Raw genomic sequence first — 11,492 nt, forward strand, 5'->3', positions numbered from 1 at the left:
GGAGGTCTGATCCATCCATGGCACAGTCTTGTCAAACGGGTAGAGAGAAGGGCTGGGGAGCAACAGGCCAGGGGAGGCGGAGGAGGATGGTGTGTGTACCATTACTGTGTATGTGTAGGTCTATATGTTGACTGTGTGTTCTGTATGATCCTTGTTTAAGTGCATGTCTAAGTATGTTTACCGTAAGTGTGTTTTACTTTAAGTGTGTATGTGTGGGTATGTACTTTATATCTGTCTGTATTAGTGTTTATGTATAAATGTGTGTATGTGTGGGTATGTACTTTATATCTGTCTGTATTAGTGTTTATGTATAAATGTGTGTATGTGTGGGTATGTACTTTATATCTGTGTGTATTAGTGTTTATGTATAAATGTGTGTATGTGTGGGTATGTACTTTATATCTGTGTGTATTAGTGTTTATGTATAAATGTGTGTATGTGTGGGTATGTACTTTATATCTGTCTGTATTAGTGTTTATGTATAAATGTGTGTATGTGTGGGTATGTACTTTATATCTGTGTGTATTAGTGTTTATGTATAAATGTGTGTATGTCCATCACTGTATATTGCTGTTGTTGTCGGTGCCGTTGGGCTCCCCCATGTTCATGCGGCCCATGGAGACACCCACACTGTTGACGGCGTCACGGCGGGGGGGCATGCGCTCGTTGATCCGGTCCAGACCCTTGGCCTCCGCAAAGCTATTGATCTTATGTTGAGGAGAGAAGCCTCGGATCGCTGGGGAGGCAGACCACAACTCAGTTACAGACTCATCTAATACACACACACATATCCTCACGCTCGTGTAATACACACACAATGTAGTTACAGTACACTTGCTACCAGGGTTGAGGTGAATTCCATTTAAATTCCAGTCAATTCAGGGAGGTACACTGAAATTCCATTTCCAAATCTCTTCCATGCGTAAAGAACATTTAGAATTTGGTTTACTTTCTGAATTGGCTGAAATTTAAATGGAATTGATCCCAACCCTGCTGCTACATACAAGATAAGAAATTCCTACACACGATAACCAGTTTACTGCACGATAAGCAATTCCTACACACGATAACCAGTTTAGTGCACGATAAGCAATTCCTACACACGATAACCAGTTTACTGCACGATAGGCAATTCCTACACACGATAACCAGTTTACTGCACATAAAATTCCTACTAACCAGTTTAGTGGTAAGCAATTCCTACACACGATAACCAGTTTAGTAGAAGATAAGCAATTCCTACACACGATAACCAGATTAGTAGAAGATAAGCAATTCCTATAACCAGTTTAGTAGAAGATAAGCAATTCCTACACACGATAACCAGTTTAGTAGAAGATAAGCAATTCCTACACACGATAACCAGTTTAGTAGAAGATAAGCAATTCCTACACACGATAACCAGTTTAGTAGAAGATAAGCAATTCCTACACACGATAACCAGTTTAGTAGAAGATAAGCAATTCCTACACACGATAACCAGATTAGTAGAAGATAAGCAATTCCTACACACGATAACCAGTTTAGTAGAAGATAAGCAATTCCTACACACGATAACCAGATTAGTAGAAGATAAGCAATTCCTACACACGATAACCAGATTAGTAGAAGATAAGCAATTCCTACACACGATAACCAGATTAGTAGAAGATAAGCAATTCCTACACACGATAACCAGATTAGTAGAAGATAAGCAATTCCTACACACGATAACCAGATTAGTAGAAGATAAGCAATTCCTACACACGATAACCAGATTAGTAGAAGATAAGCTCGACATAAAGACTGTAGTGGTCTTGTGTTTTTTTACAATGTGGTCTATCATGGAACATCACATTTCCAATGCAAAACTCCACAGGCTCCACACAGCACATGTTGTTCCAAAACCAAATAGCAGGGGTTGTGTAGGGACCATGTATTTGTGTAGGGATGGTGTATTTGTGTAGGGATTATGTATTTGTGTAGGGATGATGTATTTGTGTAGGGATGGTGTATTTGTGTAGGGATGATGTATTTGTGTAGGGATGATGTATTTGTGTAGGGATGGTGTATTTGTGTAGGGACCATGTATTTGTGTAGGGATGATGTATTTGTGTAGGGATGATGTATTTGTGTAGGGATGGTGTATTTGTGTAGGGACCATGTATTTGTGTAGGGATGATGTATTTGTGTAGGGATGATGTATTTGTGTAGGGATGATGTATTTGTGTAGGGATGGTGTATTTGTGTAGGGATGATGTATTTGTGTAGGGATGGTGTATTTGTGTAGGGATGATGTATTTGTGTAGGGATGATGTATTTGTGTAGGGATGGTGTATTTGTGTAGGGACCATGTATTTGTGTAGGGATGGTGTATTTGTGTAGGGATGATGTATTTGTGTAGGGACCATGTATTTGTGTAGGGATGGTGTATTTGTGTAGGGACCATGTATTTGTGTAGGGATGGTGTATTTGTGTAGGGATGATGTATTTGTGTAGGGACCATGTATTTGTGTAGGGATGATGTATTTGTGTAGGGACCATGTATTTGTGTAGGGATGATGTATTTGTGTAGGGATGATGTATTTGTGTAGGGATGATGTATTTGTGTAGGGACCATGTATTTGTGTAGGGATTATGTATTTGTGTAGGGATGATGTATTTGTGTAGGGACCATGTATTTGTGTAGGGATGGTGTATTTGTGTAGGGATGATGTATTTGTGTAGGGACCATGTATTTGTGTAGGGATGATGTATTTGTGTAGGGACCATGTATTTGTGTAGGGATGATGTATTTGTGTAGGGATGATGTATTTGTGTAGGGATGATGTATTTGTGTAGGGACCATGTATTTGTGTAGGGATTATGTATTTGTGTAGGGATGATGTATTTGTGTAGGGATGATGTATTTGTGTAGGGATTATGTATTTGTGTAGGGATTATGTATTTGTGTAGGGATGATGTATTTGTGTAGGGACCATGTATTTGTGTAGGGATTATGTATTTGTGTAGGGATGGTGTATTTGTGTAGGGATGATTTGTGTAGGGACCATGTATTTGTGTAGGGATTATGTATTTGTGTAGGGATGATGTATTTGTGTAGGGATGATGTATTTGTGTAGGGACCATGTATTTGTGTAGGGATGATGTATTTGTGTAGGGACCATGTATTTGTGTAGGGATGATGTATTTGTGTAGGGATGATGTATTTGTGTAGGGATGATGTATTTGTGTAGGGACAATGTATTTGTGTAGGGATGATGTATTTGTGTAGGGATGATGTATTTGTGTAGGGACAATGTATTTGTGTAGGGACCATGTATTTGTGTAGGGATGATGTATTTGTGTAGGGATGATGTATTTGTGTAGGGACAATCCATTTGTGTAGGGACCATGTATTTGTGTAGGGATGATGTATTTGTGTAGGGATGATGTATTTGTGTAGGGACAATGTATTTGTGTAGGGACCATGTATTTGTGTAGGGATGATGTATTTGTGTAGGGACAATGTATTTGTGTAGGGACAATGTATTTGTGTAGGGATGATGTATTTGTGTAGGGACAATGTATTTGTGTAGGGATGATGTATTTGTGTAGGGACGATGTATTTGTGTAGGGACAATGTATTTGTGTAGGGACGATGTATTTGTGTAGGGATGATGTATTTGTGTAGGGACAATGTATTTGTGTAGGGATGATGTATTTGTGTAGGGACAATGTATTTGTGTAGGGATGATGTATTTGTGTAGGGACGATGTATTTGTGTAGGGACAATGTTATTTGTGTAGGGACGATGTATTTGTGTAGGGATGATGTATTTGTGTAGGGACAATGTATTTGTGTAGGGATGATGTATTTGTGTAGGGACGATGTATTTGTGTAGGGATGATGTATTTGTGTAGGGACAATGTATTTGTGTAGGGACGATATTAGAGTTATCGTAGGGTCATATTCCTCCCGCAGCCGACACACACTCATGATTAGTCACTTTGTCGTACTGTGGAGTCTGTGTGTGTCTGGGGGAAGTGTGTCTGGGGGAAGTGTGTGTGTGTGTGTGTGTGTGTGTGTGTGTGTGTGTGTGTGTGTGTGTGTGTGTGTGTGTGTGTGTGTGTGTGTGTGTGTGTGTGTGTGTGTGTGTGTGTGTGTGTGTGTGTGTGTGTGTGTGTGTGTGTGTGTGTGTGTGTGTGTGTGTGTGTGTGTGTGAGGCAGAGAAAGAATAAGAGTCATGCTTCACCATGAGCAGTGCTGTTAGAAGAGCTCAATGCATTGTGGGTAAGTGTATGGCGTAGATGGGTCACCATGCCTCATCCCCCTCTTTAATTCTCTCACACACACACTCACTCTAATTGTTGATGAATGAGGGGAATTTACCTTCTGAGTCCTCAACAGGATCGATGGCTTCAATGGCCTCAATGGTAGCTGAGGATGGAGAGAGAGAGAGAGAGAGAGAGAGAGAGAGAGAGAGAGAGAGAGAGAGAGAGAGAGAGAGAGAGAGAGAGAGAGAGAGAGAGAGAGAGAGAGAGAGGGAGAGAGAGAGAGAGGGAGAGAGAGAGAGAGGGGTGAAAGGAAGGAAGGGAGTGAGAGAGAGAGAGAGAGAGAGAGAGAGAGAGAGAGAGAGAGAGAGAGAGAGAGAGAGAGAGAGAGAGAGAGAGAGTGAGAAAGTGAGAGAAGCGTGAGGGTTATTCATGCAAAACCCTCACAGCAGCACTGCAGCCTTCAGTGCTGAGGGTGTCTGGTGTTAGCACATTCATTACCTAGCGTTAGCTCACACACACATATACCAGGCTATAAGTACTATTAGCTGTAGTGAGGTGAGGAGTGACAGAGTGATTGACAGAGGACGAACATGGAATAGAGGTAGAGAGAGCGTTAGAGAGAGGCAGAGCGTGGCAGAGAGAGAGGCAGAGCAAGAGAGCGAGAGAGAGGCAGAGCGAGAGAGCGAGAGTGAGGCAGAGCGTGCGAGAGAGCAAGAGGCAGAGCGGCAGAGCGAGAGAGATGCAGAGCGAGAGAGAGAGGCAGAGCGGCAGAGCAAGAGAGGCAGAGCAAATTAGAGAAAGAAAGAGACAGTAAGGCAGAGAGACAGAGACAGAGACAGAGACAGAGGGAGAGAGAGGCAGAGAGAGAGGCAGGCGCAGAGAGAGAGGCAGAGGCAGAGAGATGCAGACGCAGAGAGAGAGGCAGATGCAGAGAGAGAGGCAGAGGCAGAGAGAGAGGCAGATGCAGAGAGAGAGGCAGAGGCAGAGGCAGAGAGAGAGGCAGATGCAGAGAGAGAGGCAGATGCAGAGAGAGAGGCAGAGGCAGAGGCAGAGAGAGGCAGAGGCAGAGGCAGAGAGAGGCAGAGGCAGAGAGAGAGGCAGATGCAGAGAGAGAGGCAGATGCAGAGAGAGAGGCAGATGCAGAGAGAGAGGCTGAGGCAGCGAGAGAGGCAGATGTAGAGAGAGAGGCAGATGCAGAGAGAGAGGCAGAGGCAGAGAGAGAGGCAGAGGCAGAGAGAGGCAGAGGCAGAGAGAGAGGCAGATGCAGAGAGAGAGGCAGATGCAGAGAGAGAGGCAGATGCAGAGAGAGAGGCAGATGCAGAGAGAGAGAGGCAGATGCAGAGAGAGAGGCAGATGCAGAGAGAGAGGCAGATGCAGAGAGAGAGGCAGATGCAGAGAGAGAGGCAGAGGCAGTGAGAGAGGCAGATGCAGAGAGAGAGGCAGATGCAGAGAGAGAGGCAGATGCAGAGAGAGAGGCAGATGCAGAGAGAGAGGCAGACGCACAGAGAGAGTCAGATGCAGAGAGAGAGGCAGATGAAGAGAGAGAGGCAGATGCAGAGAGAGAGCAGATGAAGAGAGAGAGGCAGATGCAGAGAGAGAGGCAGATGCAGAGAGAGAGGCAGATGCAGAGAGAGAGGCAGAGGCAGAGGCAGAGAGAGGCAGAGGCAGAGGCAGAGAGAGGCAGAGGCAGAGAGAGAGGCAGATGCAGAGAGAGAGGCAGATGCAGAGAGAGAGGCAGATGCAGAGAGAGAGGCTGAGGCAGCGAGAGAGGCAGATGTAGAGAGAGAGGCAGATGCAGAGAGAGAGGCAGAGGCAGAGAGAGAGGCAGAGGCAGAGGCAGAGAGAGGCAGAGGCAGAGAGAGAGGCAGATGCAGAGAGAGAGGCAGATGCAGAGAGAGAGGCAGATGCAGAGAGAGAGGCAGATGCAGAGAGAGAGAGGCAGATGCAGAGAGAGAGGCAGATGCAGAGAGAGAGGCAGATGCAGAGAGAGAGGCAGATGCAGAGAGAGAGGCAGAGGCAGTGAGAGCAGAGGCAGTGAGAGAGGCAGATGCAGAGAGAGAGGCAGATGCAGAGAGAGAGGCAGATGCAGAGAGAGAGGCAGATGCAGAGAGAGAGGCAGATGCAGAGAGAGAGGCAGACGCACAGAGAGAGTCAGATGCAGAGAGAGAGGCAGATGAAGAGAGAGAGGCAGATGCAGAGAGAGAGGCAGATGAAGAGAGAGAGCAGATGCAGAGAGAGAGGCAGATGAAGAGAGAGAGGCAGATGCAGAGAGAGAGGCAGATGAAGAGAGAGAGGCAGATGCAGAGAGAGAGGCAGATGCAGAGAGAGAGGCAGATGAAGAGAGAGAGGCAGATGCAGAGAGAGAGGCAGATGCAGAGAGAGAGGCACATGAAGAGAGAGAGGCAGATGAAGAGAGAGAGGCAGATGCAGAGAGAGAGGCAGATGCAGAGAGAGAGGCAGATGCAGAGAGAGAGGCAGATGAAGAGAGAGAGGCAGATGCAGAGAGAGAGGCAGACGCAGAGAGAGAGGCAGATGCAGAGAGAGAGGCAGATGCAGAGAGAGAGGCAGATGCAGAGAGAGAGGCAGATGCAGAGAGAGAGGCAGATGCAGAGAGAGAGGCAGATGCAGAGAGAGAGGCAGAGGCAGTGAGAGAGGCAGATGCAGAGAGAGAGGCAGATGCAGAGAGAGAGGCAGATGCAGAGAGAGAGGCAGATGCAGAGAGAGAGGCAGACGCACAGAGAGAGTCAGATGCAGAGAGAGAGGCAGATGAAGAGAGAGAGGCAGATGCAGAGAGAGAGGCAGATGAAGAGAGAGAGGCAGATGCAGAGAGAGAGGCAGATGCAGAGAGAGAGGCAGATGCAGAGAGAGAGGCAGAGGCAGAGGCAGAGAGAGGCAGAGGCAGAGGCAGAGAGAGGCAGAGGCAGAGAGAGAGGCAGATGCAGAGAGAGAGGCAGATGAAGAGAGAGAGGCAGATGCAGAGAGAGAGGCAGATGCAGAGAGAGAGGCAGATGCAGAGAGAGAGAGGCAGATGCAGAGAGAGAGGCAGATGCAGAGAGAGAGGCAGATGCAGAGAGAGAGGCAGATGCAGAGAGAGAGGCAGAGGCAGTGAGAGAGGCAGATGCAGAGAGAGAGGCAGATGCAGAGAGAGAGGCAGATGCAGAGAGAGAGGCAGATGCAGAGAGAGAGGCAGATGCAGAGAGAGAGGCAGACGCACAGAGAGAGTCAGATGCAGAGAGAGAGGCAGATGAAGAGAGAGAGGCAGATGCAGAGAGAGAGGCAGATGAAGAGAGAGAGGCAGATGCAGAGAGAGAGGCAGATGAAGAGAGAGAGGCAGATGCAGAGAGAGAGGCAGATGAAGAGAGAGAGGCAGATGCAGAGAGAGAGGCAGATGCAGAGAGAGAGGCAGATGAAGAGAGAGAGGCAGATGCAGAGAGAGAGGCAGATGCAGAGAGAGAGAAGCAGATGAGATGAAGAGAGAGGCAGATGAAGAGAGAGAGGCAGATGCAGAGAGAGGATGCAGATGCAGAGAGAGAGGCAGATGCAGAGAGAGAGGCAGATGAGAGAGAGAGATGCAGGCAGATGCAGAGAGAGAGGCAGATGCAGATGCAGAGATGCAGAGGCAGATGCAGAGAGAGAGGCAGATGCAGAGAGAGAGGCAGATGCAGAGAGAGAGGCAGATGCAGAGAGAGAAGCAGACGCAGAGAGAGGCAGATGCAGAGAGAGAGGCACATGAAGAGAGAGAGGCAGATGCAGAGAGAGAGGCAGATGCAGAGAGAGAAGCAGACGCAGAGAGAGAGGCAGATGCAGAGAGAGAAGCAGACGCAGAGAGAGAGGCAGATGCAGAGAGAGAGGCAGATGCAGAGAGAGAAGCAGACGCAGAGAGAGAGGCAGACAGAGAAAGAGGCAGACAGAGAGAGCAGACAGAGAGTTTGTGAGAAAGTTGGAATGTGTGTGGGCCTGTTTGCCAGTGTGTGTGTATGTGTGTGGAGGGGTGTGTAATATGTGTGCACACGTGTGTGTGTGTGTGTGTGTGTGTGTGTGTGTGTGTGTGTGTGTGTGTGTGTGTGTGTGTGTGTGTGTGTGTGTGTGTGTGTGTGTGTGTGTGTGTGTGTGTGTGTGTGTGTGTGTGTGTGTGTGTGTGTGTGTGTGTGCGCGCGCGTGTGTGTGTGTGTGTGTCTACTCACCGCTCTGCAGAGTCTGCTTGCCTCCAGACAGAACTCCGCTGGGCAGCATGCCAGTGGGTGTCAGTCCCTTCAGGGTCAGTACGTTCTCACTCTCCTCCCTAAAACACACACACACATACATTAGAAACGAACATACACAGTCTCACATGCTTCTACACACATTCAGACACTTGCAGTGCCTTGCAAAAGCATTGATCCCCCTTTGGCATTTTTCCTATTTTGTTGCATTACAACCTGTCATTTAAATAGATTTTTATTTGGATTTCATGTAATGGACTTACACAAAATAGTCCAAATTGCTGAAGTGAAATGAAAAAATAACTTTTATAAAAAATCTATTAAAAATGAAACCTGAAAAGTGGTGTGTGCATATGTATTCACCCCCTTTGCTATGAAGCCCTAAATAAGATTAAAACCAATTACCATCAGAAGTAATATTATTAGTTACATTTTTTATTTGACCTTTATTTAACCAGGTAGGCCAGTTGAGAACAAGTTCTCATTTACAACTGCGACCTGACCAAGATAAAGCAAAGCAGTGTGACACAAACAACAACACATGGAATAAACAAATGTACAGTCAATAACACAATAGAAAAGTCAATATACAGTGAAGTATATAAAGTCCACAAATGTGCAATCTAAGTGTCACATAATCTGTCACATGATTTCAATATATATAAACACCTGCTCTGAAAGGCCCCAGAGTCTGCAACACCACAAAGCAGAGGTGGCAGGTAGCCTAGTGGTTGGAGTGTTGGGCCAGTAACCAAAAGGTTGCTCGATAGAAGCCCTGAACTGACAAGGTAAACATGTGTCATAATGCTCCTGAACAAGGCAGTAAACCCACACAAACCTGCAAAGAGAGGGCACCACACAAAGAGAGGGCCGCCCACCAAAACTCACAAACCAGGCAAGGAGGGCATTAATCAGAGATGCAACAAAGAGACCAAAGATAACCTGAAGGAGCTGCAAAGCTCCACAGCGGAGATTGGAGGATCTGTCCATAGGACCACTTTAAGCCGTACACTCCGCAGAGCTGGGCTTTATGGAAGAGTGGCCAGGAAAAAAAGTAATTGCTTAATTGAAGAAAAAAATAAGCAATCACGTTTGGTGTTCGCCAAAAGGCATGTGGGAGACTCCCCAAACATATGGAAGAAGGTACTCTGGTCAGATGAGACTAAAATTGAGCTTTTTGGACATTAAGGAAAACACTATGTCTATTACAAACCCAACAACTCTCATCACCCCGAGAACACCATCCCCCATAGTGAATCATGGTGGTGGCAACATCATGCTGTGGGGATGTTTTTCATCGGCAGGGACTGGGAAACTGGTCAGACTTGAAGGAATGATGGATGGCACTAAATACAGGGAAATTCTTGAGGGAAACCTGTTTCAGTCTCCCAGGGATTTGAGACTGGGTCGGATGTTCACCTTCCAGCAGGACAATGACCCTACGCATACTGCTAAAGCAACACTTGAGTGGTTTAAGGGGAAACATTTAAATGGCTTGGAATGGCCTAGTCAAAGCTCAGACCTCAATCCAATTGACTTAAAGATTGCTGTACACCAGTGGAACCTATCCATCTTGAAGGGGCTGGAGCAGTTTTGCCTTGAAGAATGGACAAAAATCCCAGTGGCTAGATGTGCCAAGCATATAGAGACATACCCCAAGAGACTTGCAGCTGTAATTACTGCAAAAGGTGGATCTACAAAGTATTGACTTTGGGGGGGTTGAATAGTTATACACGCTCAGGTTTTCCGGTTTTTTTGTCTTATTTCTTGTTCGTTTCACAATAACAAATATTTTGCATCTTCAAAGTGGTAGGCATGTTGTGTAAATCAAATGACACAAACCCCCCAAAAAAATCAATTTTAATTCCAGGTTGTCAGGCAACAAAATAGGAAAAATGCCAAGGGGGTGAATACTTTCGCAAGCCATTGTACACACAAAATTATACACACACACAACTCACTCACCGTAAAACTTGGAACATTTTGGCCATCTTCCCTATGGCACGGATCTTGTTCCTGATCACCTCTTTCCTAGCTGCCGCTGCATTGGCTGGAGGGAACCAATCACAGAGGAGTAAAACACGGGACACCAATAACAAGGAAGTGAAAAGGAAGGTTGAATTGACATAAAAATGGAACCAATCAAAGTGTCTGTGTCCCATTTGGGATGCAACAGGTCTTCCCATGTGTATCTATTTATAAAGATATGATTACCATCATAGACCTCTTCCTCCCCGTCATTCTCCATGAGCTCATCATCTGAACAGATACTGAGAACATTCACCAGCATCTCTGTCACTGTGGCGCGAGAGAGAGGGCACAGTCAATATGAGAGAGAGACTCTGAAGAAAAATGTATATTGTTTGCAGAATATCTGTTGCTTCTGTCCCGAGCCAAGAGGGCCTACAGCAGCACCTAGATCTTCTGCACAGATTATTTCAGACCTGGGCCTTGACATTGAATCTCAGTAAGACAAAAATAATAGTGTTCCAAAAAAGGTCCAGAGAGAGAGAGAGTTAGTCACAGAGTGAGATTCAGAAATAGAGAATAAGAGAGAGGGTCAGAGAGAGAGAGAATAAGAGAGAAGGTTAGAGAGAGAGAATAAGAGAGAAGGTTAGAGAGAGAGAATAAGAGAGAAGGTTAGAGAGAGAGAATAAGAGAGAAGGTTAGAGAGAGAGAATAAGAGAGAGGGTCAGAGAGAGAATAAGAGAGAGGGTTGGAGAGAGAGAATAAGAGAGAGAGATTCAGAGAATAAGAGGGTTGGTCAGAGAGAGAGAGAATAAGAGAGAGGGTTGGAGAGAGGGAATAAGAGAGAGGGTTGGAGAGAGAGAATAAGAGAGAGAGAATAAGAGAGAGATTCAGAGATAGAGAATAAGAGCGAGAGAGATTCAGAGAATAAGAGGGTTGGTCAGAGAGAGAGAATAAGAGAGAGGTCAGAGAGAGAGAATAAGAGAGAGGGTCAGAGAGAGAGAATAAGAGAGAGGGTCAGAGAGAGAGAATAAGAGAGAGGGTCAGAGAGAGAGAGAATAAGAGAGAGGGTCAGAGAGAGAGAGAA

The 11,492-nt window shown here is 45.8% G+C and overlaps 1 protein-coding gene across 4 annotated transcripts in view; it reads right to left on the reverse strand.

Moving 5' to 3' along the window:
- Window positions 1–426: 426 nt before the first annotated feature.
- The window catches only part of ppp3cb (protein phosphatase 3, catalytic subunit, beta isozyme), a 47,115-nt gene continuing 36,049 nt past the window's right edge, over window positions 427–11,492 (reverse strand). For 3 of the 4 annotated variants that reach the window (XM_046295911.1, XM_046295912.1, XM_046295914.1), the window contains 5 exons: window positions 10,652–10,735; window positions 10,403–10,487; window positions 8,420–8,517; window positions 4,351–4,398; window positions 427–736 (listed from right to left, as the gene is read on the reverse strand). In XM_046295911.1, the coding sequence (XP_046151867.1) occupies window positions 558–736; window positions 4,351–4,398; window positions 8,420–8,517; window positions 10,403–10,487; window positions 10,652–10,735 (494 nt within the window). In that variant the 3' untranslated portion in view covers window positions 427–557. The remainder of the gene's footprint in view (window positions 737–4,350; window positions 4,399–8,419; window positions 8,518–10,402; window positions 10,488–10,651; window positions 10,736–11,492) is intronic. The other variant, XM_046295913.1, reaches the window with a different exon arrangement.

This window comes from Oncorhynchus gorbuscha, linkage group LG13, assembly GCF_021184085.1.
Source record: "Oncorhynchus gorbuscha isolate QuinsamMale2020 ecotype Even-year linkage group LG13, OgorEven_v1.0, whole genome shotgun sequence".
NCBI classification, from domain to species: domain Eukaryota; kingdom Metazoa; phylum Chordata; class Actinopteri; order Salmoniformes; family Salmonidae; genus Oncorhynchus; species Oncorhynchus gorbuscha.